Here is a 27,253-nt window from a genome sequence, read left to right as displayed (position 1 = left end):
CCCATGAGGGACCTCAGGAGGGAGTGGGACTGATTGGGGACAAAAAGACAGAAGGCTTCCCCTGGAGGAGACTCATCACACTGTATTGTTATTGTCTCTGCTCTTGAGGGCAACATCCAGTCTGCCTCAGTCACCGTCGTATCCAGGACACCGGTGGGCATTCGTGCGGCAAGAAGGAAAAGGGTCAAGTGCAGTCAGAGGACCGGCTAGAGGCAGTATCTTTGACAGGGAGGCGAGTGGAAGGAAGGAGTTCCAAGCCTGGAGCGAGACCTTTGACTTTCTGACGATGTGGCCCAAGAGCTCCGAGGGGCCTGGCCAGCACCTGCAGGAGGTGGCTCTGGGAGCTGAGCCAGCCTTCAGGTGTGAACCCACTGCCCTCAGGAGGGGAGGGGAGGGGCAGGGCAGGTGCCCGCTGAGCCCATTAGCTGGAGCCTGCATTTATTGGAAGGAGGATGCTTTCTTGCTCTCCTACCCTGGTGGAGGAAGGGGCCGAGGGACACTCCTGCTCGGTTATTTCTTTACAGCCCCTGAGTCAGCCTTCTGTTGTGAAAGCCTGTCCCCCCACGGCTAGATTCTTTGGGGCAAGAGGGAAGCCAGCCGTCTGTGGAGCAAGCCGTCTGATTCTCAGTCCCCCCGGCAGAGGACTGAGCGCCAGGAGGCCAGGTCTGCATCCTGGGGCTGCCACTGGTGACTTGGGAAACTGGGCACGACATTCAGTTCCTTCTCTGTAAGATGGAGATAATGCCAGGTAAGGCTGCTCTGATGATTAGAGACCATGGAGTGAAGTGTCAGGGAAATGGCAAACGTTTGTGAGGCATTTGTGTTTCAGTCTTGCTTCCTAAGGTATCATTCCTTGATCGCCAGCTTCAGCCCAGGTGGGAGTTTGTGAGAAATGCAGGAACTCGGGCCCCACCCCAGGTGTCCTGAATGGGATTTTAACAAAATTCCCAGGTGATTCGAATGCACCCCCATGCCCTTCCTCAGGATCTTGCCTCTTCCCAGGGAACTACAGGTTCTGCCCAGGCTACTGCTGCTGCCACAGGAGGGCTGCCTCGCCCCAGCTCCCCCTGAGCCAGTTCGGGGGCAGCCTTGGACGGGTGAGGGGCTGAGGAAGGGAGCTGGGCCATGATGGGCAGAGGCGTGGCACACAGCACCAAGGCCAGGTAGGGTGGCTAGCTGCTCTTCGAGAGGCAGCGTCCCCTGCTCAGCCTCAAGCAGGGGGCTCCCGTGCACCGGTGAGCGCAGGCCGCGGCTGCAGACCAGCCAGAGTGAGGGCCGGCTCAGTCTCACCCTGACCCCAGATGTGGCAAAGGAGGATGCACATCAGGAAGGCTGGGAGTGGACCTGGGACCAGACCAGGCCAGCTAAGGGCACTGAGTGGTTATAGGGCAAGGCCACAGGATGGCAGGAAGTGGTGAGCCCGGGGCCAGGCGCAGTCTCGGTGGAGAGCCGTGGCTAGCCTCTCATCCCTAGCTGGCTCCTGGGCCCAAGCCCTTGCTTGGTGGTGAGGGTTGGCCATTGCACTGAGCCCTGCCCGAGGCTGCCTGCCTTCACTCTACTCAGGCTGGCTGTTGGCAGGGCAGCAGAGGGGTTAGCGTGCAGCACACTCCCAGGTCGGGGCTGAGTCAGCCTGCCCGAGACAGGACCTGGGGGCAGGGGCTAGGGGAGGTCTTAGCACCCCCAATGCCTGGCTTCCCTTCCCTTTCCAGATACTGAGGAAGCTGGGTTTGAGGTGGACGGTGAGGGTCGGGGGAGGCAGAGAGCCATTTCCTGAGAAGAGCCCAGGCTGTCTCAGCCCAGGGAAGCCGGTTTGAGGAGCTGTTCCATTGGGGGGGATGATGGAAATGGGGGGTCACGGCAGGGCTTGGGAATTAGGGACTGGTTAAGCGGGGCCCAGGGGTGCAGCACCCTCCAAACTGGTGTCAGAGCCCGCAGATGAGTCCCGGGAGGCGCGGCCCTGCAGGAAGCGGATGATCTTCTCGATGGTGGCCTCCTGGTACTCGTGGGACCACCTGTGGGTGCAGAGGCTGGTGGGTCAGAGGGCTGGGCAGAGGGAGCTGCTGGCTGGGGGCCTGTGTAACCCGCCCTGCCCCCTCCTCACTTGATGCCATTGAAGGCGAGCACAGCCTGCATGTCCTCGGGCAGGGCCTGGGGCTCTGGCCACTGGAATCCATCAATGACGGGCACGATGTTCTTGCCACAGTTCAAAGCAGTCACAATCTCCTAGAGGAAGAAGAGGGGAAGAGGAGGACACGTGGAGCCCCATCCAGGGACCTCGGGGCCAGGCTGAGCCTAAGGGGGGATGTTGGCCGTGAAGTCCACGTTGACTTCTCCCTCATCCCCTGTGGTATGATAAATCTACATTTGCCCTTTGTTCCAGGTTCTCGGTACAGAGCTCCTAAAGCCCTCTCGCATGACCTGGGGGGTGGGGCTGTGCCGAATAGCTTCAGGATGGGGGCTGGTGGCCAGGAAGACTAAGCTGTGATTAGAGGGTTGGAACTTTCAGTGCCCCCCTCACCTCCAGGGAGGGGAGAAGGGCTGGAGACTGAGTTCACTCACCAATGACTTAATCACGCCTACATAATGAGACCTCCATAAAACCCCTAAGGACTGGTAGGTTGGTGAACACATCTAGGTGTGGAGAGGGTGGCCCGGAGAGGGCATGGAAGCCCTGCCCACGCTCCCACCCACCCTTACTTTGCCCTGTGCATCTCTTCCATTTGGATGTTCCTGAGTTGTATCTTTTAAAACGAACCAGTAATAGTTAAGTAAAGTGCTTTCCTGAATTTTGCATGTCATTCTAGCAAATTATTGAACCTGAGGGGGGTGGTCATAGGAACCCCTGCATTTGTAGCTGAGTCAGACAGCAGTGCAGGTGGCCTGGGCCTTGCGACTGGGTCTGAAGTGAGGGCCGACTTGTGAGACTGATCCCTTAAACCACGGAGTCTGACACTGGCTCCCGCTGGGTAGTTAGTGTCAGAACTGAACTGAATTGTGGGACAGCCAGTTGGTGCTGGTGAAATGGAGAACTGGTTGTTGGTATGGGAAAAAGCCCGCACAAATTTGGTGTCAAGAAGTACATCGCACCCCCTGCATCCAAACTGATCCACCCTGAGCCCTGCCAGTTGTAGTCCTTATTTATTTCTCAAATCCTCTCATTTTTCTCCACCTCCACCCCCACCAGTGCCCTGCTCCAACCCCGTATTACCATTAGCCCCTACCGGGTCTCTTCTCATCCATTCTTGCCTCCTCTAATTCATTCTCCATGTTGCCCCTTCACCTAGCTACTCTTTGCAAAATGCAAATCTGATCATGTCACCCCCCCTACTTAAAACTTCACAACTCTACATGGCTCTTTGAATAAAGTTCAAGGCTCTGTGCGGTTGGCCGCAGCTCACTTCTCAAACTCTATCCCTGCGCTGTCCTCCCAGCCACACAGACCTTGCAGTCCCTTAGATTTGCTACCTCCCTCCCCCCACAGGGCTTCCTCTGACTAGAACACTCTTCCCTGCCCTTTCACCTAGCTAATACCAACTCATTTTTCTGATCTGAGCTCCATCAACTTTCCTAGGGAAGTCTTCCCTCACTTCCTGACCAGGTCAGATCCCCTGTTATAGGTTCTCATAGGTTCCACATCACATGCTACACTTAAAAATTTAAATTCACTAATGAGTAATTTACTTAATATCTGCTTCCCCACCAGACATAAAGGTGGGAACCATGTCCAGGTTTGACTCACCTTGTATCTCAGCATCTTTCACAAAGCCTTGCCCATAGTCTGCCTTTGCTAAATACTTAACAGTGGACTGGCTGAATGAATGAATGAGACAGCATAGCATTTAGGGGTTACGCTCTGGAATCATCAGATCTGGGTTCACATCAAGTCTCTGACACAGGTTCTGTCATTTGAGGCAAAAACAACAGGCTCTCAAAGCCTCTGTTTTCTAATTTCTAAAATAGAGTTAATGATAGTCCCTGTCTTGCAGGATTGCTGGGAGAAATAACTGTGCTATCCCATGGCAAGTGGTTAGGCTAGCGACTAGCATGCAGTGTATGCATGCAGTGTAGCTTTAAATAAATAACAAGTGTTATTACTTCCTCCTCTGTAAAGTGGGGATAATAAAACTTACCTCACTAGGTTGTTCTGAGGATATTCCTATTAATGGGTGCTCTGGTAAGTGCTTATTGAATGTTTTTTTCCTTTCAAGGGGGTACCACAAGGATTGGACTTTTTGAGTGCAGTTCACTTGTGGTTTTCCATATTGATTACCCACTAAATGTGGCTTTGAGGAAAGCAGTTTTAAAACCAGAGGCAATTCAGTACTAAAAACAACCAAGGAGGGATGATGGAGCCTTTGGGACTGGTCCAAGGCAAAGGCTCCCACCACCTGCCCGCTCCTCCCTCCTTGCAGTTGGCTGGGACAGTGATGGACGCCAGGCACCCTCGTGGAGCAGAGCCTTCCTGGGGAAGGAATCTGCATAACTTCAACCCTGATTGGCTTCTGGGGCACCTCTCCATTTTACAACTGAGAAGAAGGAAGCCCAGCGAAGGGGAGGGACTTGCTCCCAAGTCACATACATGCCCAGCCCAGGAGGGGGCCAGGTCTCTGACTCAAGCATTCAGATTCCAAGTCCAAGGCTATTTCAACCAAGCCCTCTGCCTCTCTGCTGAGCACTTGGATGAATTCTGGCCCTGCAGCAACTTATGTGGGAACCTTTAGACATTTGTTTCGTCCAGAATTACACAGAAGCAAAGACAGCACACTGCTCACTGTACCGATTCAGAGGCTGGCCAGTCTGACCTAGTAAACCTAGTAGATACGTATGTTTCTCCCAGTCATCTCAGCTTCATCAGAATCACTCATCTATTTAATCATTGATTCAATTATTCTAAAAACTCTTCAAGAGCCTACTTTGTACCATGCATGGTTTTAGGCATCAGGGATGCAGCATGAACAAGGCAAGGTCTGAGCTCTCACGGAGCTCACAGACACTCCTCTCTTTCTCTCAGAAGGCCGCCTGCCACCTGCTCTAAGCCATGATCCTCCAGGGTGTCTCTCTGACCCAACATCCCCTCCCCAAACCAAACCCAGTACTCAGACCCTCCTACATGGCCTCTGGGGCCTGACCCTCTTCCCCACTGTCAATCTGGGCTGCACCCTAGTGTGAAGCCTTCTCCCTAAAACCCACTGGTATGGCATCACTGCCCTCATGGGATCCCTTTTGCCAGTGCTTTCAGCACAGGTCTTCTCCCTGCCTTTAGGAACCCCATAACCTGGTTTCTTAGTTCTTATCCAGCCAGTGGTGTGCTGGTACATGTTTAACAGCTAGCTCTCCAGAGGGGGAAAAAAACAACCAAACAAATAAAATCCTGATTTGTAGTTTTTACCAATTTCTTTAGTGTAACTACTCCCACCATGGCTGATTTCAAGCTACTGGCGTGACATCACTGAACTCGGAGTTGGGAAAAGATGCAGTCAGTCTGGTGTCAGCTGATTCCAATCCTATCTCACCACCTCCCCTCCCACCCTTCAGAGCTGAGACATAGGACAAAGCTGGATCTTAAGAAAGTGCTTGGGCTTTGGAGTCAGATAGATAAGAGGAGTTCAAAGCCCAGTTCTGATTTCTGCCCAGGCAGTGTGGCCATGGGAAAAATTATTCTACTTCTCCGAGCCTTGGTTTCTTCATCCGTAAAATGGAGAAGGCAATACCAGTGATAATGCAGGTTTCTGGCACCCTTCTCATGCCTACTTTTTTTTTTTTTTTTTTTTTTTTTTTTTTTGCGGTACGCGGGCCTCTCACTGCTGTGGCCTCTCCCATTGCACAGCACAGGCTCCGGACGCGCAGGCTCAGTGGCCATGGCTCACGGGCCCAGCCACTCCGCGGCATGTAGGATCTTCCCGGACCGGGGCACGAACCCGCGTCCCCCGCATTGGCAGGTGGACTCTCAACCACTGCGCCACCAGGGAAGCCCCTCATGCCTACTTTTCTTCTTTGCTCCTGCTGTTGCCCTGCCTGAGATGCCTTCTCTTCCACTGGCCTAAATTCTTAAGACTCTTCTCAAGTTCTGCTTCCTTCACGACGCCTCCCCGGATTTTTCCAGCCCTTGATGTTTTTTTCCTTTCTCCATATTCTTATAGCAAGTAAGAGGTTCGCCTACCCGGCTTTACGTTGACACCAATTTATGTATGATCTAGTCATTCTGGTCATATCCTTGTCTCCTCAGCTGCTTTAGGACAAGGGCCCTATCCATATGACAACTGCTTCCCTTTGCCCTGGCCCCAGTTCCTGCTGACTAACGAGTAATGATTAATAACCTACAGATGAGATATAGATCCATCCATCCATTCTACAAGTTCCCAATGAGTTTTTACTATGCGTTAGGCACTCAGGATACAATGGGGAATTAAACAGTGGTAGTACTCACAAAAATTCTATTAATAATCGTAATTGCTGCTATCATACAGCAGTTCTTATGTGCCAGGCATTCTGCTAAGCACTTCACAAATTTTACCGCTTTTAATCTTCCTAACACTATCCTAGGGAGTTAGGTACTATAACTATCCCACTTTCCAGTGGTAAACATGAAGCTCATTAGGGTTAAGTAACTTGCCCAAAGCCAGAGCCAGGATTTAAACTCACAGCTTTGTGCTCTTAACCATTCCACTGTGCCTGTCACTATGCTCTCCTGCCCCCCTTCCCTCACAGAGGTTATTTTTCAAAGCATGTTCATCCTTCTCTGACCCTCACAACAATTCTACGAGGTGAACAGGACAGGTAAGTTACCCCCTTTTTGTAGACGAGAAAACTGGGGCTCGGAGAACCTAAGTAAGTTGCTCAAGTCCTATTACAGTCAGAGCCATGGCTCCTGACTTGCAGCTGGGCTATGGAGGTTGCTGGAGTATATGCAGGTGAGAAAGAATGAAACGGGAACCTTGTGCCCTGGGCCACAGGCCAATGCTGGGACCACAGAGGCCAGCACTTACCTTGTGCACCCAGTCCTTGCAGTCGTGGTCCTGCATGCACTTGTCCAGAGCCCCAGCCGACAAAACCAGCACAAAATTGCGGGCACCCATGATACTCTGAATGAGCTTGTCCTCGAACTTGCCCGCTTCCAGCTTCTCCACATCAATGAAGACACTGAAACCGTGCAGCTGCAGGTGCACCTTCAGGAGGCTGCAAAGAGGTCCTGTGTCACTGCCACGGCCTCCCCACAAGGCCCCAGGCAGCCTGCCTGTCCGCCCCTCGTCACCTGGCGAGCTGGGAGCCCGAGTTCCGGCGGTAGCTGATGAAGACGTCTGGAGTGTCCCCGCAGGGCTTGCAGCCGGTGCAGGGCAGCGGGGAGTGTAGCATTTCTGAAGCAGACAAGAGACGGCTTGGTGAGGGTGGGCCTTCCCCATCATTCACCACGAGGTACATCATCTCCTGCATACCCAGCCCTCTCAGCCCAGCCCAGGCAGGGTGGCTTGCTCCATAAAGGGTCAGAGAGGTGGAGAGATGGGGCCTACACTAGAGCTCCAGACCTGCACAGCCAGCTGCCCACAGGTACTCCAAACCCAACCCATCCCAAATCCTCCCCAGACCCCACTTCTTCCTAGTCTCCCACCAAAGCCAGAAACCTGGGTATCAGCCTCAACTCCTGCCTCTCATTCATTCAACAAATATTTACTAAGTGCTTTCTGTGTGCCAGGCAGTATTCTTAGTGCTTGGGATACAGCAATGAACAGAACAAACCCTGCCCTCATGGAGCTGACATTCAATGCTCAGGGTCAGGCACCATGCTCTGTGGATTCTGCCTACCAACATCCTGGACTCCAGCCTCAGGGCCGTGCCTGTGTCCAGGCCCTCAACTCCAGCGTCCTCAGTGGTCTCTCCAGATCCACACCTGCCCAGTCTAATCTTTTTGCCGCAGGCACCAGAGAGCTCTGCTTAAAATCCAAATCTGAGTGTGTCATTGCCCCCACTTCAAAGCTGTGCATGGCTCCCTACTCCCTACAGGAGGTGTTTGTAAGCTATTTTTGCTGTAGCACCCTCTTGTTTTTAAAAAATTAAATCTTGGGGATTTATTGGGAGCTGCAATGTAAAAATGATAGAACTTAATCTGCTTTGGTTGAAGCAAAAGAATGGGGCCAAAGCCCAGTCCCTTGTCCCCTGTGGGAGCTTAGTACATACTTATTGAATGCATGCATGCATGAAAAGGACCCATCTTATAATATGCACACAACAGTCACAGACAACGTTTGTCTCTTTACGAGGTATAAAGGCAGAGGTTGAGATCCCAGTTCTGTCATTTAATGACTTATAACCTTACAAAATGAATTTAAATCTCAGTTTCATCATCTGTAAAATTAACACCCATGATGGAACTGTCCTTTATCTTTGATTATGATGATGGTTACACAGGGGTATACATTCAAAACTGTTCAAACTGGACACTTTTAAGTTAAATTATACCACTTTTATTCTTTAAAAAGTTTTAAAAGCTGACTTTAAAAAAACAAACACCCACTGCACAGAATGGATGTAGAGATTAATGAGAGAATATCTCATTAATCATAATATCTCATAATCAGGACCTGGCCTCTAGTAATTGACAATAAATGTCAGCCAAATAGTAAATTAGTAAATTAAGTTAATAAATCAAGAGGGCTGCTAGAGCCCTAGGATCCACTCTGCTCTCACGACCTCCCTAAAGCACCCATACTTTGTCAGCTGTGGACTAACAGGATAAGCCCTCTGTCTTCCCGCCCACATCCCCTGTACCCAGCCCCCATGCTGTCTCACCTCCACACTTGCATGTACGGCTCCCTCTGCCTGGGCTGCTCTTCCTGCTGCCACCACTCTTTTCCCCACCCCCAACACATCCTTCAAGACCTGGTCAGGCATCTTCCCCTCTCCAAAGCCTAGGCCTGGGTGGACAGGGTAGGTGGTGCTTCCTCTAGGCTCCCACTGGAGTCCTGGGCATGCCAGCTCCTGCAGCCACGTGCCTGTTTATACATCTGCCTTCCTCCCACCCTCCTACCCACCTCAGACTGGGAACTTCTTGAGGGCAAGGTGCAACATATTCATCTGCATCCTCAGAGTCCAGTGCAGCACAGCCTACGTGCTCAATCAACCCGCAGTGAGGCTCTGAGCGCTCCCCCCCCCCGTGTGTCTCCCCTCACCCCTCCAGGGCAGGGGCAGGGGCAGGGGTAGGGGCCCAGGTGGGCAGGCTGACCTCTGGCGGCCGTGAGGATGCGGGCGCGGTGCACGCCCAGGTGGATGCCGCAGTCCTCCAGGAGCTGCTGCTCCGACACTCGGTGCAGCAGGGAGCGGTCCAGGCCGCAGCTGACCAGGCCATACGTGTATTGACGGAAGCGCGGGTCCAGGCTGCCCAGCCAGTCAGCCAGGTTGCTGCGGTCGCATGTAGCGTAGTTGGCGAAGGTCTTGAGCTCTGTGAGCTCCCTAAAGAATCTGCACCCAAGGGAGGAGACGATGCTGAGATCTTGACTGGGCATTGGCTAGAGGCGGAGGGGGCGTTTAGTTAGACCTGCCCGGGGCGGGGGAGTATGCGGGCTGGACCCTCCGTACCTCTTGCGGGTGAGGCCTGACTTCATGCCCAGGTCGGTCTGTAGTTCCTCATCCGTGAGCCGCAGAAGCAGGTCTCCATCCACTTGCTGCTCCTGGAGGAGGGGTCAGATGTAAGGAAAGGCTCCCATCCTCAGCATTTGCACCCCACCCAGCACAAGATCAAGAGCAGGGACCTGGAGATGGCGGTGGGGGAGGCGGATGGGACCCAGATGAGAACCGAATGACCCCGAAAAACACTGAGTACAGGCTCCCCACCCCCAAAAGTCCACCCTGGTGCCGCTGGCGTGCTGCGCCGGGATGGGGCGCGGTCGCCTGTGTGCAGGGCGCCCCTAGCGGCCACGCGGCCCTCGGGGATGCGCCTGCTCCGACCGCCGGCCGGCGACCCCGTGCGGCTCTACCCGGAAGCTCTCGCAGTACTGGGAGAAGCCGATCTGCTGCAGCCATGTCTGGACCTCGGCTTCCTTCCAGCTGGCCACGCTGGGCAGGATGGGCCGTGGCACCTCCTCGCCCAGCAGTCGCAGCGCGCGCTTCGCCAGCGCCGACGTGGTACCGTTAGTGGAGTAGGAGACGAGGCGTTTCAGGCTCTGGATAGCACCTATGTCGCTGAATACCTGGGGAAGTGCGGAGAGCGTGTCTTGGACCCACCAATTCACCAGCCGCCCCCAAACGTGCCCGGTCCCTTCCCTCGCCTCTTCTCACCGCTGAAAACCCCACCGTCTGCCCTTGCCCTGCCTTTATCCAATAAATCACCAGGTCCTGTGGATTCCCCCTCCAGAAGCTCCTTCAACTCTTGACCAGGTAAGTCGCTCTCATGCCTCCCCTCTACAGCTCCCATCTGCCCTGAAATCAAGTCGAGTTCTCAGTATGGCTGCCAGGCCTGGCACAGTGCAGCCCCTGCCCACCAATCCCCGCTCTACTCCCCCTTCACCAAGCCACCCACCCATGGAGGCTCTCCCACCTCTGGGCCTCACTCAACCTGTGGTGTTTCCAGACGCTTAGTTCTTCTAGCCTGCTTGTGGGAATCCTACTCATCCATTGGATCCAAATTGATTGGCACCTCCAACATGCAGCCTGCTTTGATTGCCCCACAGCTTGGCCCATACCTCCAGTTAGGCCTTGTGCTACACTCTGGATGCTACTGTTGTTAATTGATAGTGCAATTCCTACTGGACTGTAAGCTGAGGTCATGTCTTAGTCACCCCTGGAGTCCCATAACTGGCACACTGCAGGGCACAGAGTGAGGGCTCACTATGTCTATATTGAACTGCGCTCACTTGGCCTTGCTGGGAAAGAGGTGCCAGAGCTGGTGGTCATGGCTGCTGCCAAGACCCACTCCTTGGGGTCCTCACTCCCTACTTCCCTTTAACTCCCTCCTCCCAAAACAGAATGGCCTGTTTTGTAAAGCCAGTCCTCCCATGGCCCAACTCTGGGGTGCAGAGAGGAGAATCAAAAGCTCCTAGAACACTGGACCTTGGAAGAGGCCTCAGAGACCCCCTAACACAACAGTCTCTTCTGCATCTATGGGGACACACGTGATGGGTGACAATCACCTGTGAGACACACTCCTCTGATGACCTCTGTCCAGCCCCAGATGACCACTGTCGCACAGATAGGGTGGTCCATGCAGTGTGCTGTGTCACTAACCCCCCAAACCTCCAGAGGAATACAAAGGAGGGAGAGTGACATTATTGGATAATCTTAATTCTGTAATATTTAAAAAACTAACACCAGAAACTTTCGATAATTTAACTATTACTAGTCTCACATCCAGGGTAAGAACTGCTGCTGTGGTCCACTCCTTCAGTTTTCCAGAGGTCAAAGTGAGGCATATAGGGACTTCCCTGGTGGCACAGAGGATAAGACTCCGCGTTCCCAATGCAGGGGGCCACGGTTTGATCCCTGGTCAGTGAACTAGAACCCACATGCATGCCGCAACTGAGAGTTTGCATGCCACAACTAAGGAGCTCACAAGCCGCAACTAAGGAGCCTGCCTGCTGCAACTAACACCCAGCGCAACCAAATAAATAAATAGTAAAAAAAAAAAAAAAAAAAAAGAATATCCCACATTAAAAAAAAAAAAAAGTGAGGCACATAAAGGCCCAGAGAGGGGAAGCCAGGTACCCACAGTCACACAGCAATTTAAAGCAGAGGGCAAAGGCTGCATATCAGGTCCTGAGACTGGGGACCCTTTGGGACTTGGGTGGGAGTTATCTAGTTGACACATGGATGTCCTGCCTCTGTTTACTCCATCTCCTTTTTGGACTCCAGACCCAAATGACAGAATGGCCCACTGGAGCACCCCAGGTTGTCATCCCTCAGGCACTTCAAACTCCATCTGTCCCATTGAACTCACTTTCTCTCCACCCTCAAACTATCTCACCCAGTTCACCTTATCTCAGTAGCACTGTCACCATCCACTGGGTTGTCCAAAGCCAGGAGTATCCTCAGCTGCTCATCTTCCTTCACCCAGCCACCCACCAAGTTCTAACTCTGTCTCTTCAGTACCTCTGGAATCTGCTTCTCTCTGCCTCTGCTGTCATGCCCTGGTCCTCACCTCCACCATCCCAGCTGCCCCCTGCCATGGCCTTCTATCTGACCCCCCTGCCTGCAGCCTCACCCTTGCCTACCCCATCTCCACGCAGCAGTCAGGGTGATCTTTGTAGAACACAGAGATCATGCAGAGATGTATGTCCCCTACATAAAACCTTGGTCTTGCCTTCAAGGCCAGAATGATGGGTCCCTCATCTTTCTCCTTGTTTCACCTCTTATGTGTATTTCAAGTCCTAGTTTTTTGTTTGTTTTTGTTTTCTTTGTTGTTTTGTTTTGTTTTTGGCTGTGCCACCAGCATGCGGGATCTTAGTTCCCTGACCCGAGATCAAACCCGTGTCCCCTACATTGGAAGCGTGGAGTCTTAACGAATGGACCGCCAGGGAAGTTCCTCAAGTCCCAGCTGAATGTCATTTCCTCTGGGGCGCCTTCCCAGTTTCTCTTTAACCCCCTCCCCACCCAACCCCACACCCGCACCCACCTTGGTCTTGCCCTGCAGACTCTTGATGGCAGCCTCGGCACAGAGATAGAAAGCCCCGATGCACTGCGCCTCCAAGCGCGACGAGTCAAGCAGCGGCACAAGGCGCTGCAGGTCGTCAGGCCCGCGGCCCTGGCTGGTGTCACTGGCGTCCACCAGGCAGCGGGCGAAGCGGCCGGGGTCCAGTGAGGCCACTAGCGGCTCCACGAGGGCCAGCGTGCCCGAGCGCTCCACCTCGCGCTCCACCTCCTTGTTGGTGGCCAGCACCGCCACGGCGAGGCAGGCGTGCAGTCGGAGCATCTCGTCCTCGGAGAAGGCGAGCGGGAAGAGCCACTCGGCGGCGCGCTTCTCCACCATGCGCCTCTGCGCCGCCTGGCCCCCGTGCAGCGCGCAGTTGGCCAGCGCCAGCGCGCAGTGGCGGAGCAGCGGTGGGTCGGTGCGGCGGCACCAGTACAGCACCGCGTCCAGGCCGCCGGCCGCCACCAGCCGCTGGCACGTCTCCTCCGAGTGCTTGAACATGTGCTCCAAAATGCCGGCCACGCTCCGCGCCAGCTCCACCGGCTCCCGCTCTTTTGCCAGGTTCAGTATCACGCCCAGCCCGATGCGCGCCACTCGGTCCCTGCCGAAGGAAAGCGGGAGGGAGGAAGTGGAGCTGCCGCAGCCCGGGGTGCTTATCTTAACCCTTATGCTTTCTGGGCCTCGCTAGCGTCAAATAGTACATGAGTCTGGTCCTCCCTGCCTCCTCCACCTCCCTCATCTCCTGCCCTGGGACAACCAGACTTCTCTGATTATAAGGGTGCTCCATCCTGGCCACACCCATTTCTTCCCAGACACCCTTCCCTGGAGAATCAGCATGTGTAGTGGTTAAGAATTCTAGCTCTAGAGCAGATCTCCTGGGTCCTGGTTTCTTCTCTACCATTTTCTAGCTGTGGGACCTTGGGTACCTTCCTTTATCTTTATTGGTTTCCTCATCTCATAAATAGGATAAAGTGCATACCCACCCCATAGAGTTATTACGAGAACTAATGTAAAAATGCATTTAAAGTGCTTGGCACAGTTCCTGGCACATAGGAAAGACTCAATAAATGTTCATTTCATCAAAATTCTCTGCACTCTATGCTGTGTGACTGGGGTGTATTTATTCATTCATTCAAAACACCATTTATTGAGGACTTACTGTGTGCCAGGCACTGCAGTAGGGGCTGAAGTTAAACAGTGCCTAAGAGAGACTGGAGCTAATAACAGCTAATATGGAGACAAACAGTAAGCAAGTAAACAGCGAATGAACAGGATAATAGTTATCTGACCAAAACGATAGCAAAACCAGGTGCTGTGATGGAGAGTGCCTGGGTGGAGGGATATGTCTGAGGCAGTGACATCTGCGAGTTAAATGTCCAGAGACCCCTGCTTGCCAGTATCTGGAAGGAGAGCATAACAGGCAGAGAGAACAGCAAGGACAAAAGCCCCGAGGGCTGATGAGCTTGGCACGTTCCAGGAAAAGAAAGAAAGCCAGAGATGTTTGCAATGTCTAAAACAAACAAGGAAAAGTATAAAATCAACAAGGGACTCATATATAGAATATATAAATACATATTCAAATGAACAAGCAAAAGGCAGTAAATCCAACAGAAAAGGGGCGAAGGACACAAATGGGCAATTTATCAAAGGAAATTCGAAACGTTAACAAGCAAATAGAGATACTCTAATTCATTAGTAATCAGAGAAATAAAAATTAAACCAGCTATCACTTTACACCCATTAAATGGGTAAAAAGCAGAAGCTACTTCAAGTGGTTGAGGTGGAAGTTTCAAGGGAAGAGTGAGGAAAGAGTTCCTGGGGGCCGTTTGAGCCATCTCAAAGCATTTGGACTTCATCTTGATGGCAAATGGGGAGTCACTGAAGGGCTTCAGGAAGGGGAGTGACCTGGTTAACACATAGGTTTTAGGAAACTCGCTCTGGCTGCTGTGGGGAGGACAGGTCAAAGGGAGAGAGCTTGGAGGCCAAGAGAGGAGGCAGGAGAGTTGCCACACTCCAGGCAGAGGTGAAAGTGTCCTGTCTTCCTGACCTCCACCAGTGATGTCCCTCAAAGACTTATAGGCCCAGCCAGCTATGGAGTCCTTGCCCAGTGAGCACCACAGTGACCACAGTGCTTATGACTTTGTGTCCACTGCAGGGCCCAGCTGAGCCCAGAACATGGCCTGAGGCCAGGACAGCTTTGCTGAGCTGATCACTGAACTTCTCTGTAGCCCAAAGGAACAGATGGGTTCTAGTCATGCACTCGGGCAGACAGCACTGCAATTGTTCCTTTAACCAAGGAGAAAGCCAAGGCTCAGAGAGGTTACGTGGCATGCCCAGGTTACACAGCTGGTGAGAGGCATAGCTGGGATTTGAACTCACATCTTTCTGTCTCCAGGGCTCAAGATCCTTCGTCTGCACTTTGTGCTTCCAGAACAATCTGACTATATATACTCCAAGAATATCAGAACCAGGAAGTGCTTAAGAAGTCATCTAATCCAACAACACCCCGCCTGAGGCTCCATGAAGGGAAGGGCATGTTCAGGAACATCAATTCAGAAAGAGGACTTTATTCACATTTCTTCCTTTTTTTTTTTTTTTTGGCCGCGAGGCTTGCAGGATCTCAGTTCCCCGACCAGGGATCAAACCCAGGCCATGGCGGTGAAAGCCCGGAATCCTAACCACTAGGCCACCAGGGAACTGTGCAATTGTGCATTTCTTGAACCCCAGCCCTCACCTTCCCCTATGCACTTGGCACCTTTATAGAGTTGAACTCTGTGCTAGTTGTGACATTTATTCACTCAATTCTACAGTCTGAGAGGCTGTGGGTCTGGGATCAAATCACAGCTCCGAAAGAGGGGTAAATTGTCCATATATAAGCCTGTATATGTAATATACACATATATGCAAGTGCTTGTTATATGCAGAGACTCTCTCTTGGAAAGACGTACAAGAAACTTGTTTCACCGGTTTGCCTCCAGTGAACAGAAAGAAGAATGTTTAAGTGTGTATCATTTTTGTACTTTGCACTTGAATTTATGTGCCATGGTTGTTGTTTTTTTTTTTCCTTTTCCTTTCTTTCTTTTAAAAACCTGTCACCTCCACTTATTCACTGTGTATTCTTGGGAAAGCCATTTAACCTCATTATGGTCTCCTGAAGGGGGCAGGCTGTGACTTTAGAGGGCTAGCAGTAAGAGTGTGGTGGGACCAGGCTCAGAGCGCCCTACCCTGTTGGGCTTCTCCTGGTATTCGAGGGTCAGTGGAGCTGTGACCTAGGCTCCCGGGCAGTGAGTGTGGCAGCACCCAGGGAAGAAGAGAGCTGCAGGAAAGGGAATGGCAAAAGGAGTGGGTGCACTGATGGAAGAACCTTCTTTATGAGGAAGTTGGTTGGTGGAGGAAGGAAAAAATTTCATAGACACAAATTCTCAGTGTGTCATCACCCTCTTCCCTTCTTGCCCTCCCAGCCTCCTCTCGGAGCAGTGCAGAGGTGTGGGGAGATTATGCCTTTCTCTGGAAGGATTTTGATCGGGACCTGGCTCGCTGGGTTCTGTCCTTGGTCCTGAAGCGATGCCAACACCAACACGTTGTTTCTTGGGACCAGAGACACCGGTTAGTGCGCCTCCTTTCTCAGTAGTTCTGAACCAGGTGAGGATTGTTATTTTCAACCTTGAAAAGTATCAGTTCTATTTGCATCTTGCAGCCCTCCTCTTCTTAGGGTGCTGGCTGCACCCATTCTCCAGGAGTTCTAGTTATAACTGCCCTATCCCACATACCAGGCCTACAGGACACGCCCTTCAGTGCTAGCCCACCACATCCAGTGAGCACCCACTCCATTTGCTAGCCCTCCACATTCACAGCCCATCCCCAACAGGACACCTGTTGTTAGATAGAAGATTAATGACTTACTGAACAAGCAGAATCCTAACTGGGCCTCCCAACTTAAATTGCTTCATTCATGCACTTTTGAAAGTTGTATCATTTCCACCATCCACAAGCTTATCTTTACTTTTTGAAAAGGGCAAGGAAAACGCCCCTAATCCATGCCCATCACACCTTTGAGAGCTTCATAAATGGAAAGCGGCCCTTCCAAAACCCTTCTAAACCTGAAGGGCCCGAGAATTCAGCATGAGACTGGAGTGTGACAGCCTGGTCTCCTCCGGCATTAGAGGCGCAAGGAAGTGGGTCAGTGGTCCTCATATTCCAGGGGAGATCCCAAGAGGCAGGGAAGCATAGCAACCAGCCTTCAGTTGGACCCCACCTACTGTATCTTGGCACGTGTGGGGAAGATGTAGGGAACACATACTCTGGCCCCTGCCTAGCTCCACACCTCAGTTTTCTCTTCCCCCACCATCCATCCCAACTGAAAACACCCATCGTGTTTCCCATGAGCAGGCACAGCATGAGATCATGTCTGTCCTGTTACATGAAGCAAAATGAAAAAGGAGGAAGCAGGAAGTGGACTGCTGGGGGTGGCAGGAAGGCAGCAGGTAACCTTAGGTAAGCACTCATTTCAGCCTGGGGGAAGAGGAAAGGGGTCCCCCCTCCTATTTTCTGAGCAATGCTCTCTTTCTCTTTTAGTGGGAGTGAGACGGTATGGCAGAGAGAAGGTAGCACGGAAGGATATCCAGGCCCATCGGGAGGAGGGCTGTGGGTTTAGAGGGCTTGGGCAATGGGATCCCAGCTCCATCCTCAGAACCAGGGACAGATTCCTGTCCTGCTACTCCATTCCTCCCCTCTCTCATTTCTCACCCCACCAGCTCTGGGAGTGAATCCTGGCTGCACCATTAGTTCACTGTGTGACGCTGGGCAAGTCACTAAACTTTCCCAGGGCTCAGTTTCCTCATCTGTAAAATGGACACGCTGGTCCCCAACAGGGATATAATGCAGGGGTTTGTGAGGTGAGGCAGGAAAGGCACCGTGCGAGGCACACGGGAGACCGAGGCACTCGACCGCCCTTGCGACCCTATACCACGCGGCGCTCTCCGCCCCAGCCCGGCCCCCTCACCGGTTCTCTGCCACCAGGATCTGCTCCAGCAGGCGGGCAGCCTGCACGCGCGTCTCCAGCTCCGGCGCCTGGAGCAGGCGCAGCAGCAGGTCCAGACCACCGTCCAGGCGGATGGCGTCGCACAGACCCTGGGCTACCTCGCGGCCCATGGCTGGTAGCAGCCAGGCCTCCTCCACCAGCTGGAAGACCTCGGCTAGGCTGGCTCCCACGGCCCGCACGCCGCCCGCCTGCTTCAGAGCCGACAGCGCCTGCTGCAGCTCGGGCAGCGCGCGCTCCAGGGCGCCCTGCACCTCGGTGCTCGCCCCTGGCGACACCTCGCGGGGCCCGCGGCTGCCCGCCGCCCACCACGGCCCAGCGCAGCCGCTCCCGTCCGGCCCCGGCACCGCTAGCCGCTCGGCGCCCGACCGTGGGCCCGACATGGCGAAGAAGCGGCACAGCTTGTAGGCGGAGAGAAGCAGCGTCAGGACCATGGGCACGGGGTTTCAGGGGACATCCCTGGAGAGGCGGGGCCGGGCGGAGCGACCCAGACCTTGGGAAAAGGAGGAACCAAGAGGGGACCAGGGGGAAGATGATGCAAGAGGGAGGGTGGAGAGAAAGGTAACAGGCAAGGGCACCGACCAGAAGTTTGGGGGAGGGGTGAGGGCAGGATATAGGACGAAGAAGTTGGGGAAGGGGATGCAGGCCCAGATGCAGGGGACAGGCGGGAGGAGAGAGTGGGAAGGCGAGGAATGGACCCAGGGGCCAGAGGGTCTAGAAAGCAGCAACCAGAACAAAGAGCGGTTCCAGTCTCGCCTAGGTTCGCAGGGATGCTCTGCAGGAGCCCCGCCCCTGAGAAGCTGTGGTCGGGGAGCCGACGCCCCGCCTCTCGGTCTCGCGGGGCTCCTCCCTTGCCGCCTGCGTAGCCCCACTCCCAAGTCTTCTCCAGCTACGCCCACACGCTGGCCGGGCCTCTCCCCCTAGTCACGTTCCCTGCCCCCTCTACTGGTGGCAGGGGAAGGAGGTGGGAGGCGGAAGGACTGCTCCGGTTTTACGTCGGAGACACTGGGATGACACTGGAATGTGAGGGCAACACGGTTGAGGGTGCCTCTGCCCTACTAGTGGTTAATGCAATCATAATAGCAACTCTTGAGACGCTTTATGCCTGTTTCTCAAGTAAGTCTTACATCGTGCCTACGAGGTAGCAATTACTGCTCCCATTTAACGGCTGAACCGACTGAGGTCCATGGAGAAGTTTCTCCAAAGTCACACTCCCCTCTGATTGTAGAACAGAAAAAAAGCATCGGAATCTCTGAGGATCACTCCCTCCAGGTGGTGGGAGGACTTCCAGAGGTATGTGAACCCCTGAAAGTGGGCACAAAATCAGGCGTTGTGTGCCAGTGAGCATTTTCTAGGTAGAGGGATCCTATTTCTCACTGGAGCCTAGAAGTGTGGGGAACTGGGCCACTTGTTACCGATGGGGGAGGATGAGGGTGGGGTCAGGGAGTGGCCTGCTGAGAAGCAGTAAATTAGTGGAAGACTCAGGAATCACATCCAGTCCAAAGGGTTAATATTCACCCAACTTACCGTGCTGTGAAGACCAGCTTGGGGACATCAATTGCACCCTGGAGATGAACCCAGAAATGAAACTTTGTTCTTTTATGATAAAAAAAAGTGTCCCCAGCTCCCACCCCCTCTTTCACCGCCCTAAATACACAAGGGGTGGGTGAACCACCCAGCCAGGGATGTGCCTGATCAAACAGGTCACAGGTCAATAACCACTAATGGAGAATGAAGTTGGAGCTACTCCAGGAGTTGGGCATTTTGTCTGCTTCAGCTCCCAACACCCTGTGAGGCGAGTATGATTAATCTCATTTCGCCAAAAAAAAAGAACTAAGGCAGGTAAAGCAGTTTGCCCCAAGGTCCCACAGCCCGTGAGCGGCAGAGTGGGACTTCTTTCTGCCCTCCAGATTCACTGTGCTAGTGCACTTCAGAGATGCCCCGGAGCTTGGTAAGGATCCTATTCACAGCTCTCCCAGGCCCGGAGTTCCAGGAACATGACCCTCTGCTGCAACAGCCTCTGGGGTCGGGTCACTGGGGGCTGGGCTGGGGGTTGAGCAAACAGAGCAGTAGAAAAGGCAGCTCCTCTCCTCTGGTTCCCCTCCTCCTTGTCTTGCCACTCCCTCCCTTCCTCAGGCATCAGAGCAGAGACCGCAGAGAACCTACTTCACCAGGCTCGAGGCTGGAGGCCCCGCCATGGCATCCCCAAGGCCCCTTCTGATGCTGGCCCTGCTGGCGTGGGTGGTTCTGGCTGACCAAGGTGCCGGAGGGTGTTGGTGGCCATTTGGGTCAATGTAGGGTGGGCAAGGGTGGTCTGGCCTTGGCCGTGCCAACTGATACCCCCTCCCCACAGAGTCGTGCAAGGGCCGCTGCACTGAGGGCTTCAACTCCGACAGGAAGTGTCAGTGTGACGAGCTCTGCTCTTACTACCAGAGCTGCTGCTCCGACTACGTGGTCGAGTGCAAGCCCCAAGGTGCGTTCAGAGTGGCTGGGCGGGCCTGGGGTCCCCTCTGCAGCTGGAGACTCACTACCACCCTCCCCGCCTGCAGTGACTCGTGGGGATGTATTCACTCTGCCAGAAGACGAGTACAGCTTCCACGACTACCGCGAGGAGACCAGATCCAATACCAGCGTCCAGGCACAGCCAGAGAGCCCCACCCAGACCTTTGTCCGGCAGGCCCAGCCTGAAGAGACTACTGAGCAGACACCTGTTCTGAACCCTGAGGAAGAAGCCCCAGGACCTGGGCGGGGGAACTCAGAGCCTGAAGTGGGGACCCTCATGCCCGAGACTGGTAATCTAGGGATCTCCGAGTCCCCAGCAGAGGAAGAGCAGTGCAGTGGGAAGCCCTTCGACGCCTTCACCGACCTCAAGAATGGTTCCCTCTTTGCCTTCCGAGGTGACCTGAGGGGCAGGTTATTGGGGTAGGGGTCTGCCCCAGGAGCATCCTGCCTCACACAGCCTCCCTCCCTCTAGGGCTCTACTGCTATGAGCTGGATGAAAAGGCAGTGAGGCCTGGGTACCCCAAGCTCATCCGCGATGTCTGGGGCATCGAGGGTCCCATTGATGCTGCCTTCACCCGCATCAACTGTCAGGGGAAGACCTACCTCTTCAAGGTGCCAGACCCAGGGGCTGTGGGTCAGGGCCGAGCGTATCCTAGGCAGAGGCTGAGTGCTGCTGTGCCCAGGATCAAAGTAGGCAAGAAGGCTGGATTCTGGCCTGTGGTCCCTGGCTGGGGCTCTGTGAGGACACAGAAGCCCAAGGCTCCAGGTCCTGGGTGACAAGCCTGGAATTAGGCCTGCCGCCTTGGGTGGGGACTCTGCCTCTGTGCACAGCCAACTGCCTCCTCACCCTCTTCTCCTTCCCGACCCCTTAGGGTAGTCAGTACTGGCGCTTTGAGGATGGTGTCCTGGACCCCGATTTCCCCCGCAACATCTCTGAAGGCTTCAGGGGCATTCCGGACAACGTGGACGCAGCCTTGGCCCTCCCCGCTCATAGCTACAGTGGCCGGGAGCGCGTCTACTTCTTCAAGGGTACTCGGGAGGTGGGAGGCAGGGTGTGCACGCGCTGCAGCAGTCTTGGTCTTCTTTAAACTTCACTGGCGACAGGCCTCAGATTATCCCCACCCCCCTCGCCAGGAGCTCCTAACTTCCGAAGCCTCTGGGCTTTGCAGCCTTGCTCATGGCCACCCTTCCGCAGGGAAACAGTACTGGGAGTACGAGTTCCAGCAGCAGCCCAGCCAAGAGGAGTGCGAAGGCAGCTCCCAGTCGGCCGTGTTCGAACACTTTGCTCTGCTGCAGCGGGACAGCTGGGAGGACATCTTCAGACTTCTCTTCTGGGGCAGTTCCTCTGGTACAGAGGGAGGGCAACTCTTGCGTCCCCATCCAGAGGGCTGGGATCCCCCAGGGTAGAGGTAGGGCTGAGCTGGCCTGAGGGGCTGTGACTGTGCATCTATCGGTCAAAAGCTGTTTGCTCAGGCCAGACTTTGCTTCTGTTGACCTTTGTAGGGGAGGCCTGCCTCCACCCGGACCCCACACCTTGGACTTTGCCTAGCACAGCCAAGAGCACAGCCAGCAGAAGGAGGAGCTGTAGCTGAGGCAACGGGGGAGGGATATGGTGGAGGGAGGCCAGGGGAAAGCGTATCGAACAGGTAGTCGGAAGGCTGGGATGCTGGGCTCTGCCATTAACTTGCTGTGTGTCCTTGGACAAGGCATAGCCCGTCCGTGACCTCCAGGGCTCCCCATTAACCCCTTCCTTGCCACAGGTGGTGCTGGAAAGCCCAGGTTCATCAGCCGGGACTGGCATGGTTTGCCTGGACAAGTGGACGCGGCCATGGCTGGCCACATCTACATCTCAGGCTCAGCTCCCCGCTCCTCTCGGACCAAGATGACCAAGTCTGCGCGTCGCAATCGTAAACGCTACCGCTCGCGCCATGGCCGTGGCCGTGGCCGCAGACGCAGCCAGAACTCCTACCGGCAATCTCGCTCCACCTGGCTGTCCTGGTTCTCCAGTGAGGAGTTGGGCCTGGGAGACTATAACTATGATAACTACGAGATGGACTGGCTTTTGCCTGCCAACTGTGAGCCCACCCAGAGCGTCTACTTCTTCTCAGGAGGTGGGAGCCCTCGCCAGCCCTGTAGCTGGTCTAGCTGGGTCATCCCTGCTGTCCCTGGTCCTCATGGGCTGAACACAGCCCTTGAGTGGTGACTCCAAAATGCCAGGCCGGGAGTCCTCTGGTGCATTGTGGATGTTCACTTACCCTTCCAGGAGAGACCCAGGTCTTAGGACAGGATGGGCAAGGCCAGGCAGGGTCTCATGCACCCTCTCCCAACCTCTCTTCCAGACAAGTACTACCGAGTGAACCTTCGCACGCGGCGAGTGGATGCTGTGATCCCTCCCTACCCACGCTCCATCGCCCAGTACTGGCTGGGCTGCCCAGTCCCTGCCCACGAGTAAGAGTCCGAGTCCAAACAGCTGGGCCTCTGCTGCTCCCTCCTCCAACATCCTCCTCCCAGCTCAATAAAGATCCCTTGGCCCTGAGTTTAAGACTACTGTCCTGACTGGGGTGGACAGGCAGGAGGCAGGGATCTGCCTGGGTAAAACAGGGGACCTTGGGCAGTCAGGGTGACTTGGGGGAGGGGACAGAGAAGATCCTTCTTTGTGTCCACCCTGTGTTGGGCTCAGGCCCTCTCCATGAGCCAGAAAAGCTGTGGGTTGGGAGAGCCTCGTGAGAGAAAGCCTTCCTCGCACACGGAGCAGCCCCCAGCAACACACCAGCAACTAAGCAGGAGCTTGGACCCCTCTGAGGACGACAGGAGTCACCAAGCTACCCTACCCAGCCCTGGGTTTGTTTTGCCCCTTGTCATTGACTATGGTGTTGGAAGGGGCAGGGGGGCAGGAGGTGGTGGGTTCCAGCTCAGCTTTTCTGCCCATCCTGGACCTGAAGTGCTGTTAGCTCAGACCCTTGGGTCCCTGGGGAAGCGGTCACTGTGCTCCCCCAAACCTATCCCTATGATAATGGGCCTTTGAGGTCTCTGTCTTGGGTCTGGGGTGCAGAGCACTGAGGCAGGAGACACAGGAAGGGCAGGAACTGAAAGGAAATTCAAATGCACCTATTTCTCTTAGAAAAGTGGCCCAGAAGACTTCCAAACGATGAGTACACTGTAAAAACAAACATCTTTCTCAAAACCCCTCAAATGTACTTGTGGAACCTCCTCCGGTTCCAAGTTCCCGGACTGTAGGAAGTCCCTCTGGGCTCTTGAAGGGCCAGGGACAAAGGGCTAGGTGCAGGCAAAGCTCTAAAGCAGAACTGAGGGTGATCTGGTGGCGACATCTGCTCCCAGCCCTGCTGAGGGGAGGGTGGCTGCCGCTCATCTGCTGTCCAGCTTCTCATCCTGTCCAGCTTCCCCAGCCCCATCCTCAGTTGTGGGATAAGACTCCACCCGCTCTCCCCCAAGGCAGCCAGCACCAGAGCCCCAGGAGGAGCATCTAGAGAGTGATCTCGTTGGCTTCCTGGACGGAGCCCTGGGAGGATTTTCACAAAGTACAGGATTTCAGACACAGACTGCCAGAGTTTGAGCTTCGAGGAGCGGGGCTGGGGCCAGCTTCTTTTGTGAAGCCCCAGAGGAACAGGGTTGCCCCACCCATACCCCTGCAAGCCCCCTTTTCCTCCGGGGCTTCTCAGCCCTCCTCAAGCTGGATGCTAAACCTCCCGCCTCCTGGAGGCGGGGCCAGCCTTCTGAGCAGGATAAAACTCCACGCGGAGGGGAGCGGTGTGGGCACAGCCTTGGCATGGCCATCGGGCTCCTAACTGTGCCGGCCCCATGGCCAGTCCAGTGGACGCGTCCCCTGCAGGTGATCTGGTGCGGAAAGGGTGGGCAGGGCGAGGATGTGGGGAAGGTATGACGGGGAAGGTTGAAGAGGGGTGGGGAGTAGGGGCTTCACGGTCTGTTGGCTTTGATGCTGCAGTGGAGGCTCTTGCAAGGAGTCCTGACTTGACCCCCATCCTGGCCTGCAGGCCATGCCAGTGGGTTGGGTCCCCACCGGAGAAAGAGGACTACCTTCAGCAGAGGGCAGCTGCTGGAGTTGGAGCGGGTGTTTGCAGCACGGCCTTACCCCGACATCGGCACCCGTGAGCACCTGGCCCGGGTCACCTGCCTTCCTGAGGCCAAGATACAGGTGAGCTGTGCCCCTCCCCCTGACCTCAGGGTCGGGTGCTCTCACACAGCAGATTTCTAAGCTTGAGCCACAGTCCCTTCTCTCTGGATATCCTGCCTCCAGGTTCTGCTTTCCCTGTACCTGGGGGGAGGGGATGCTGGCACCGGAAGAGACTCCTTCTTTCCTTACCAGGTGTGGTTCCAGAACCGCAGAGCCAAGAGAATCAAGAGTAGGAAGCCAGGAGGCCTAAGTCCCAGGCCCGAGCCTCCCCAGAGATCCCTTCCTCTTCCGGACACCATCCAGCAGTCCTGGGAGCCCCGCACCCTTGGCCAGCCTCCACCCTCCAACAGCACAGCTCAGTGTGCCTCTGTGTGTCGACATGCCTCCTGTCCAGCTCCTGGCTTGGGTTCAGGGCAGGGCTGGGTAGGGGCTAAAGCTACGGCCCCATGGGGACCGGCTGGGGCTTCAGGGGTCCACGTCTCTTCAGAGCGAGCTGCTCCCCAGACCTCACTGGGCAGCCTGTCTGACCTCATCTATGCCTCGGCAATTGTCACCAACCCGGACCACTCCTAATCTAGGTCTAGAACTTGCAAGTCCCTTCCTCTGGCTCCTGTAGCCCATCCTGCCCCTTAAGACTGAACACACCAGAAGTGGGTCCCCTGCCCTCTCCTTTTACACGAGGGAGTTCTCTTATGGGAAGAAAGATTAGCTCAGGGATCCCTCTCTCCGCTGTCCTCCAGGCCAGCCTAGACGCGGGTGCTATGGAGTGACAAGGGCCTGGCTTCTGCTACCCAGCACCTGCCCCTCCAGGGACACCTGCCCATCATCTTGGCAGGAGGTACCTACAGAGGGATGAGGTGGGAGCCCATGTTTCCCACTTCTCCTGCCAGGCCTGGTCCCCAATTCTTCTCATGCCAGCTGACAACACGTCCTCCCTCTAAAGGAGAATGGGCAGCTGCCCCTCACCCAAGGGCCCTTCGGGCCATTACCTAACTGACTGTCAAGTGAGCTAGGAGAGTGCCGATCCTAATTTACAGATCAGGGCCCCCTCTCCTGTCCTCCTGCCACCTGGATGAATTAATCACAACCGTGGATCTGAAGAGGGAGTGATGTTAAAGTAATAAAGTAGAGATAGGAATGCAGGGCTTACGTTTATTTAATTTTCACAAATATCAGATTGGCTGCCCTCTGACCTGGGGCTGCGGAGACAACCTGACAGATTTCGGGATGGGGTGGGTGTGGTGCATGTGGTAGCATTGGGTTTTGATATCGCTGTCGTCTGTAATACCAACTAATCTCCAAATAAAACCCAAACTCTGTACCTTAATCTGGATTGTTGTGTGCTGCAAATGAATTGGGACGACGGGGGCCGTTTGCTTTTGAAATTTATCTCCATCACCTAATCCCTAAACAGGGCCAGGTTCCCCGCAGATTCTGGGTGGGAGGTATTACCCAGGCTTCTGCTGGGATTGGTTAGAGGGAGAGTTAATCGAAGGGCTTAGGGCTCTGGCTGACAGACCCTGGAGAGATGGGAGCCTCAGCTGCATCCCCTGCTCCCGGTCCCACTCGTTCCAGGACACTCCAGCTGCCTCCACTCCTGGAGCTGCTCTGCCTCAGAAAGAAAATCTTGGGATCTGCAGTTGGTCTGTGCCGGATTCAAATCCTGCCTGCTGTGTAGTCTTGGAACTCTGCAAAAGTCTATGAACCCGAAAAATGGGGATGATAATACTCATCTCCTCTCTGTGTTGGGAACGAGAAGCAATAATGTAGGTGAAGGGCTTCACGTGGTGCGTGACACGTTGCAAAAGCTCTCAACGCACGCTAGTTCCCGCTCACTCCCCCTACGGCGGGCCATGAGAAACTGGGAAGGTCCCAAACTTCTTGCTCCTCTGGCCTCCTGCCAAGGACTCCCCTTTCTCCTTGGGAAGCCCTGGACCCAGACTGCACTGGAGAAAGCACGGTATAGTGAAACAGAGGGAGTGGCTGGGGCTGAGAGCAGAGTTCCCTTCTCTGGGATGAGAACTAGAGGACGGGTCACCTGATTCCTATTTCTCATTCTGCCTTTGCAGATGGACGCCACCTGCACCATGGCCATTTCCTCAGCAGGCACTAAGGCTTTGACTGCTTTAGTCTCAGAAGCCAGCCCATAAAGGAGCTCTATATTAATGCCACAGAAACCTATTGGCTTGTGAGTAGGGGGCTGGGGTCAGGTAAGGATGCCATCCCAAGAAAGAGGAGTGTGTGGGGAATTGACTCCAATGGCATCCTGAGAAGATGCCCTGGGTCAGAAGCTATTTAAGAAGCCCTGCTCCACGGGAATTCCCTGGCGGTCCAGTGGTTAGGACTTGGCCCTTTCACTGCTGTGGGCCCAGGTTCGATCCCTGGTCGGGGAACTAAGGTCCTACAAACTGCTTGGCAAAAAAAAAAAAAAAAGGTCTGCTCTTTATCTAAAATTTGGAAGTCTTTCAACCTGAATCCAGGTACATGGTGGCTGTGAAAACTTGAGGATATGTGGGCCCCCCGGCCCACGGAGTTTAGCACAGGTAAGTACAGCCATGACTCTCCACAAAGCTTCAGTGTAAGCTTTTTTTTTCTCTCTCATGTTTCAGGGTTTTATAACAACTTATTTTGCACAATAATATCTTTATATAATAATTTTTATTTTAAAATGTATTTATTACTATAATCTACTTAATCACCTTACTGCTGATTTTTAAGTTGAATCCAATATAGAATTTTATTTTTTTTGGCCTCGCCGCTCAGCTTGCAAGATATTAGTTCCCCAACCAGGGATTGAATCCAGTCCCACGGAACACCAAGTCCTAACCATGATGTCTCCATGTTGCCTGTGAAGTGAAGGCTCATGTCTGCCCAGTTCAATGCCTCTCACCCTTCTCACCCTGGAGTTGATAAATTACCAAATTTCATCTTTCCCTTTTTTTTTTTG

At 54.3% G+C, this 27,253-nt stretch overlaps 3 protein-coding genes across 5 annotated transcripts; 2 read left to right on the top strand and 1 right to left on the bottom strand.

The window, feature by feature from the left end:
* Window positions 1-48: 48 nt before the first annotated feature.
* On the bottom strand, window positions 49-22,470 carry SARM1 (sterile alpha and TIR motif containing 1). 3 transcript variants are annotated; one of them, XM_059997033.1, is made up of 9 exons: window positions 22,409-22,470; window positions 12,599-13,214; window positions 9,969-10,181; window positions 9,571-9,662; window positions 9,218-9,453; window positions 7,253-7,355; window positions 6,987-7,176; window positions 2,102-2,223; window positions 49-2,012 (listed from the first exon to the last, which is right to left on the bottom strand). In XM_059997033.1, exons 2-9 carry the CDS (start codon window positions 13,112-13,114, stop codon window positions 1,883-1,885), a joined length of 1,602 nt encoding a protein of 533 aa, XP_059853016.1. In that variant the 5' UTR covers window positions 13,115-13,214; window positions 22,409-22,470; the 3' UTR covers window positions 49-1,882. The 3 variants fall into 3 exon arrangements, with proteins under 3 accessions (XP_059853016.1, XP_059853015.1, XP_059853014.1); XM_059997032.1 differs by lacking the exon at window positions 22,409-22,470 and adding an exon at window positions 17,616-18,350; XM_059997031.1 differs by lacking the exon at window positions 22,409-22,470 and adding an exon at window positions 17,616-18,165 and having other exon boundaries at window positions 10,023-10,181.
* Window positions 19,752-22,689, top strand: VTN (vitronectin). The gene is made up of 8 exons (XM_059997034.1): window positions 19,752-19,911; window positions 20,005-20,124; window positions 20,201-20,548; window positions 20,626-20,765; window positions 21,026-21,182; window positions 21,349-21,501; window positions 21,914-22,264; window positions 22,493-22,689. Exons 1-8 carry the CDS (start codon window positions 19,848-19,850, stop codon window positions 22,603-22,605), a joined length of 1,446 nt encoding a protein of 481 aa, XP_059853017.1. The 5' UTR covers window positions 19,752-19,847; the 3' UTR covers window positions 22,606-22,689.
* A 1,283-nt stretch (window positions 22,690-23,972) lies between these two features.
* On the top strand, window positions 23,973-25,619 carry SEBOX (SEBOX homeobox). The gene is made up of 3 exons (XM_059996637.1): window positions 23,973-24,022; window positions 24,153-24,327; window positions 24,499-25,619. The coding sequence occupies exons 1-3, from the start codon at window positions 23,973-23,975 to the stop codon at window positions 24,877-24,879; spliced, it is 606 nt and encodes a 201-aa protein (XP_059852620.1). The 3' UTR covers window positions 24,880-25,619.
* Window positions 25,620-27,253: the final 1,634 nt, after the last annotated feature.

The sequence above is a fragment of the Delphinus delphis genome, chromosome 19 (genome assembly GCF_949987515.2).
Source record: "Delphinus delphis chromosome 19, mDelDel1.2, whole genome shotgun sequence".
NCBI classification, from domain to species: Eukaryota; Metazoa; Chordata; class Mammalia; order Artiodactyla; family Delphinidae; genus Delphinus; species Delphinus delphis.
This window is presented reverse-complemented; position numbering and strand designations above follow the sequence as displayed.

Excerpts from the sequence above, each read along its gene's own strand:
- SARM1 (XM_059997032.1), bottom strand. The coding sequence starts at position 18,085 with ATGGTCCTGACGCTGCTTCTCTCCGCCTACAAGCTGTGCCGCTTCTTC. Across the intron at positions 9,454-9,570 it reads TCAGGCCTCACCCGCAAGAG|ATTCTTTAGGGAGCTCACAG; the intron begins GTACGGAGGGTC and ends CCTTGGGTGCAG. Across the intron at positions 2,224-6,986 it reads GCAAGGACTGGGTGCACAAG|GAGATTGTGACTGCTTTGAA; the intron begins GTAAGTGCTGGC and ends TTCTTCCTCTAG.
- VTN (XM_059997034.1), top strand. The coding sequence starts at position 19,848 with ATGGCATCCCCAAGGCCCCTTCTGATGCTGGCCCTGCTGGCGTGGGTG. Across the intron at positions 20,549-20,625 it reads TTCCCTCTTTGCCTTCCGAG|GGCTCTACTGCTATGAGCTG; the intron begins GTGACCTGAGGG and ends CCCTCCCTCTAG. Across the intron at positions 22,265-22,492 it reads CGTCTACTTCTTCTCAGGAG|ACAAGTACTACCGAGTGAAC; the intron begins GTGGGAGCCCTC and ends CCTCTCTTCCAG.
- SEBOX (XM_059996637.1), top strand. The coding sequence starts at position 23,973 with ATGGCCAGTCCAGTGGACGCGTCCCCTGCAGGTGATCTGGTGCGGAAA. Across the intron at positions 24,023-24,152 it reads GGTGATCTGGTGCGGAAAGG|ATCCTGGCCTGCAGGCCATG; the intron begins GTGGGCAGGGCG and ends GACTTGACCCCC. Across the intron at positions 24,328-24,498 it reads TTCCTGAGGCCAAGATACAG|GTGTGGTTCCAGAACCGCAG; the intron begins GTGAGCTGTGCC and ends TTTCCTTACCAG.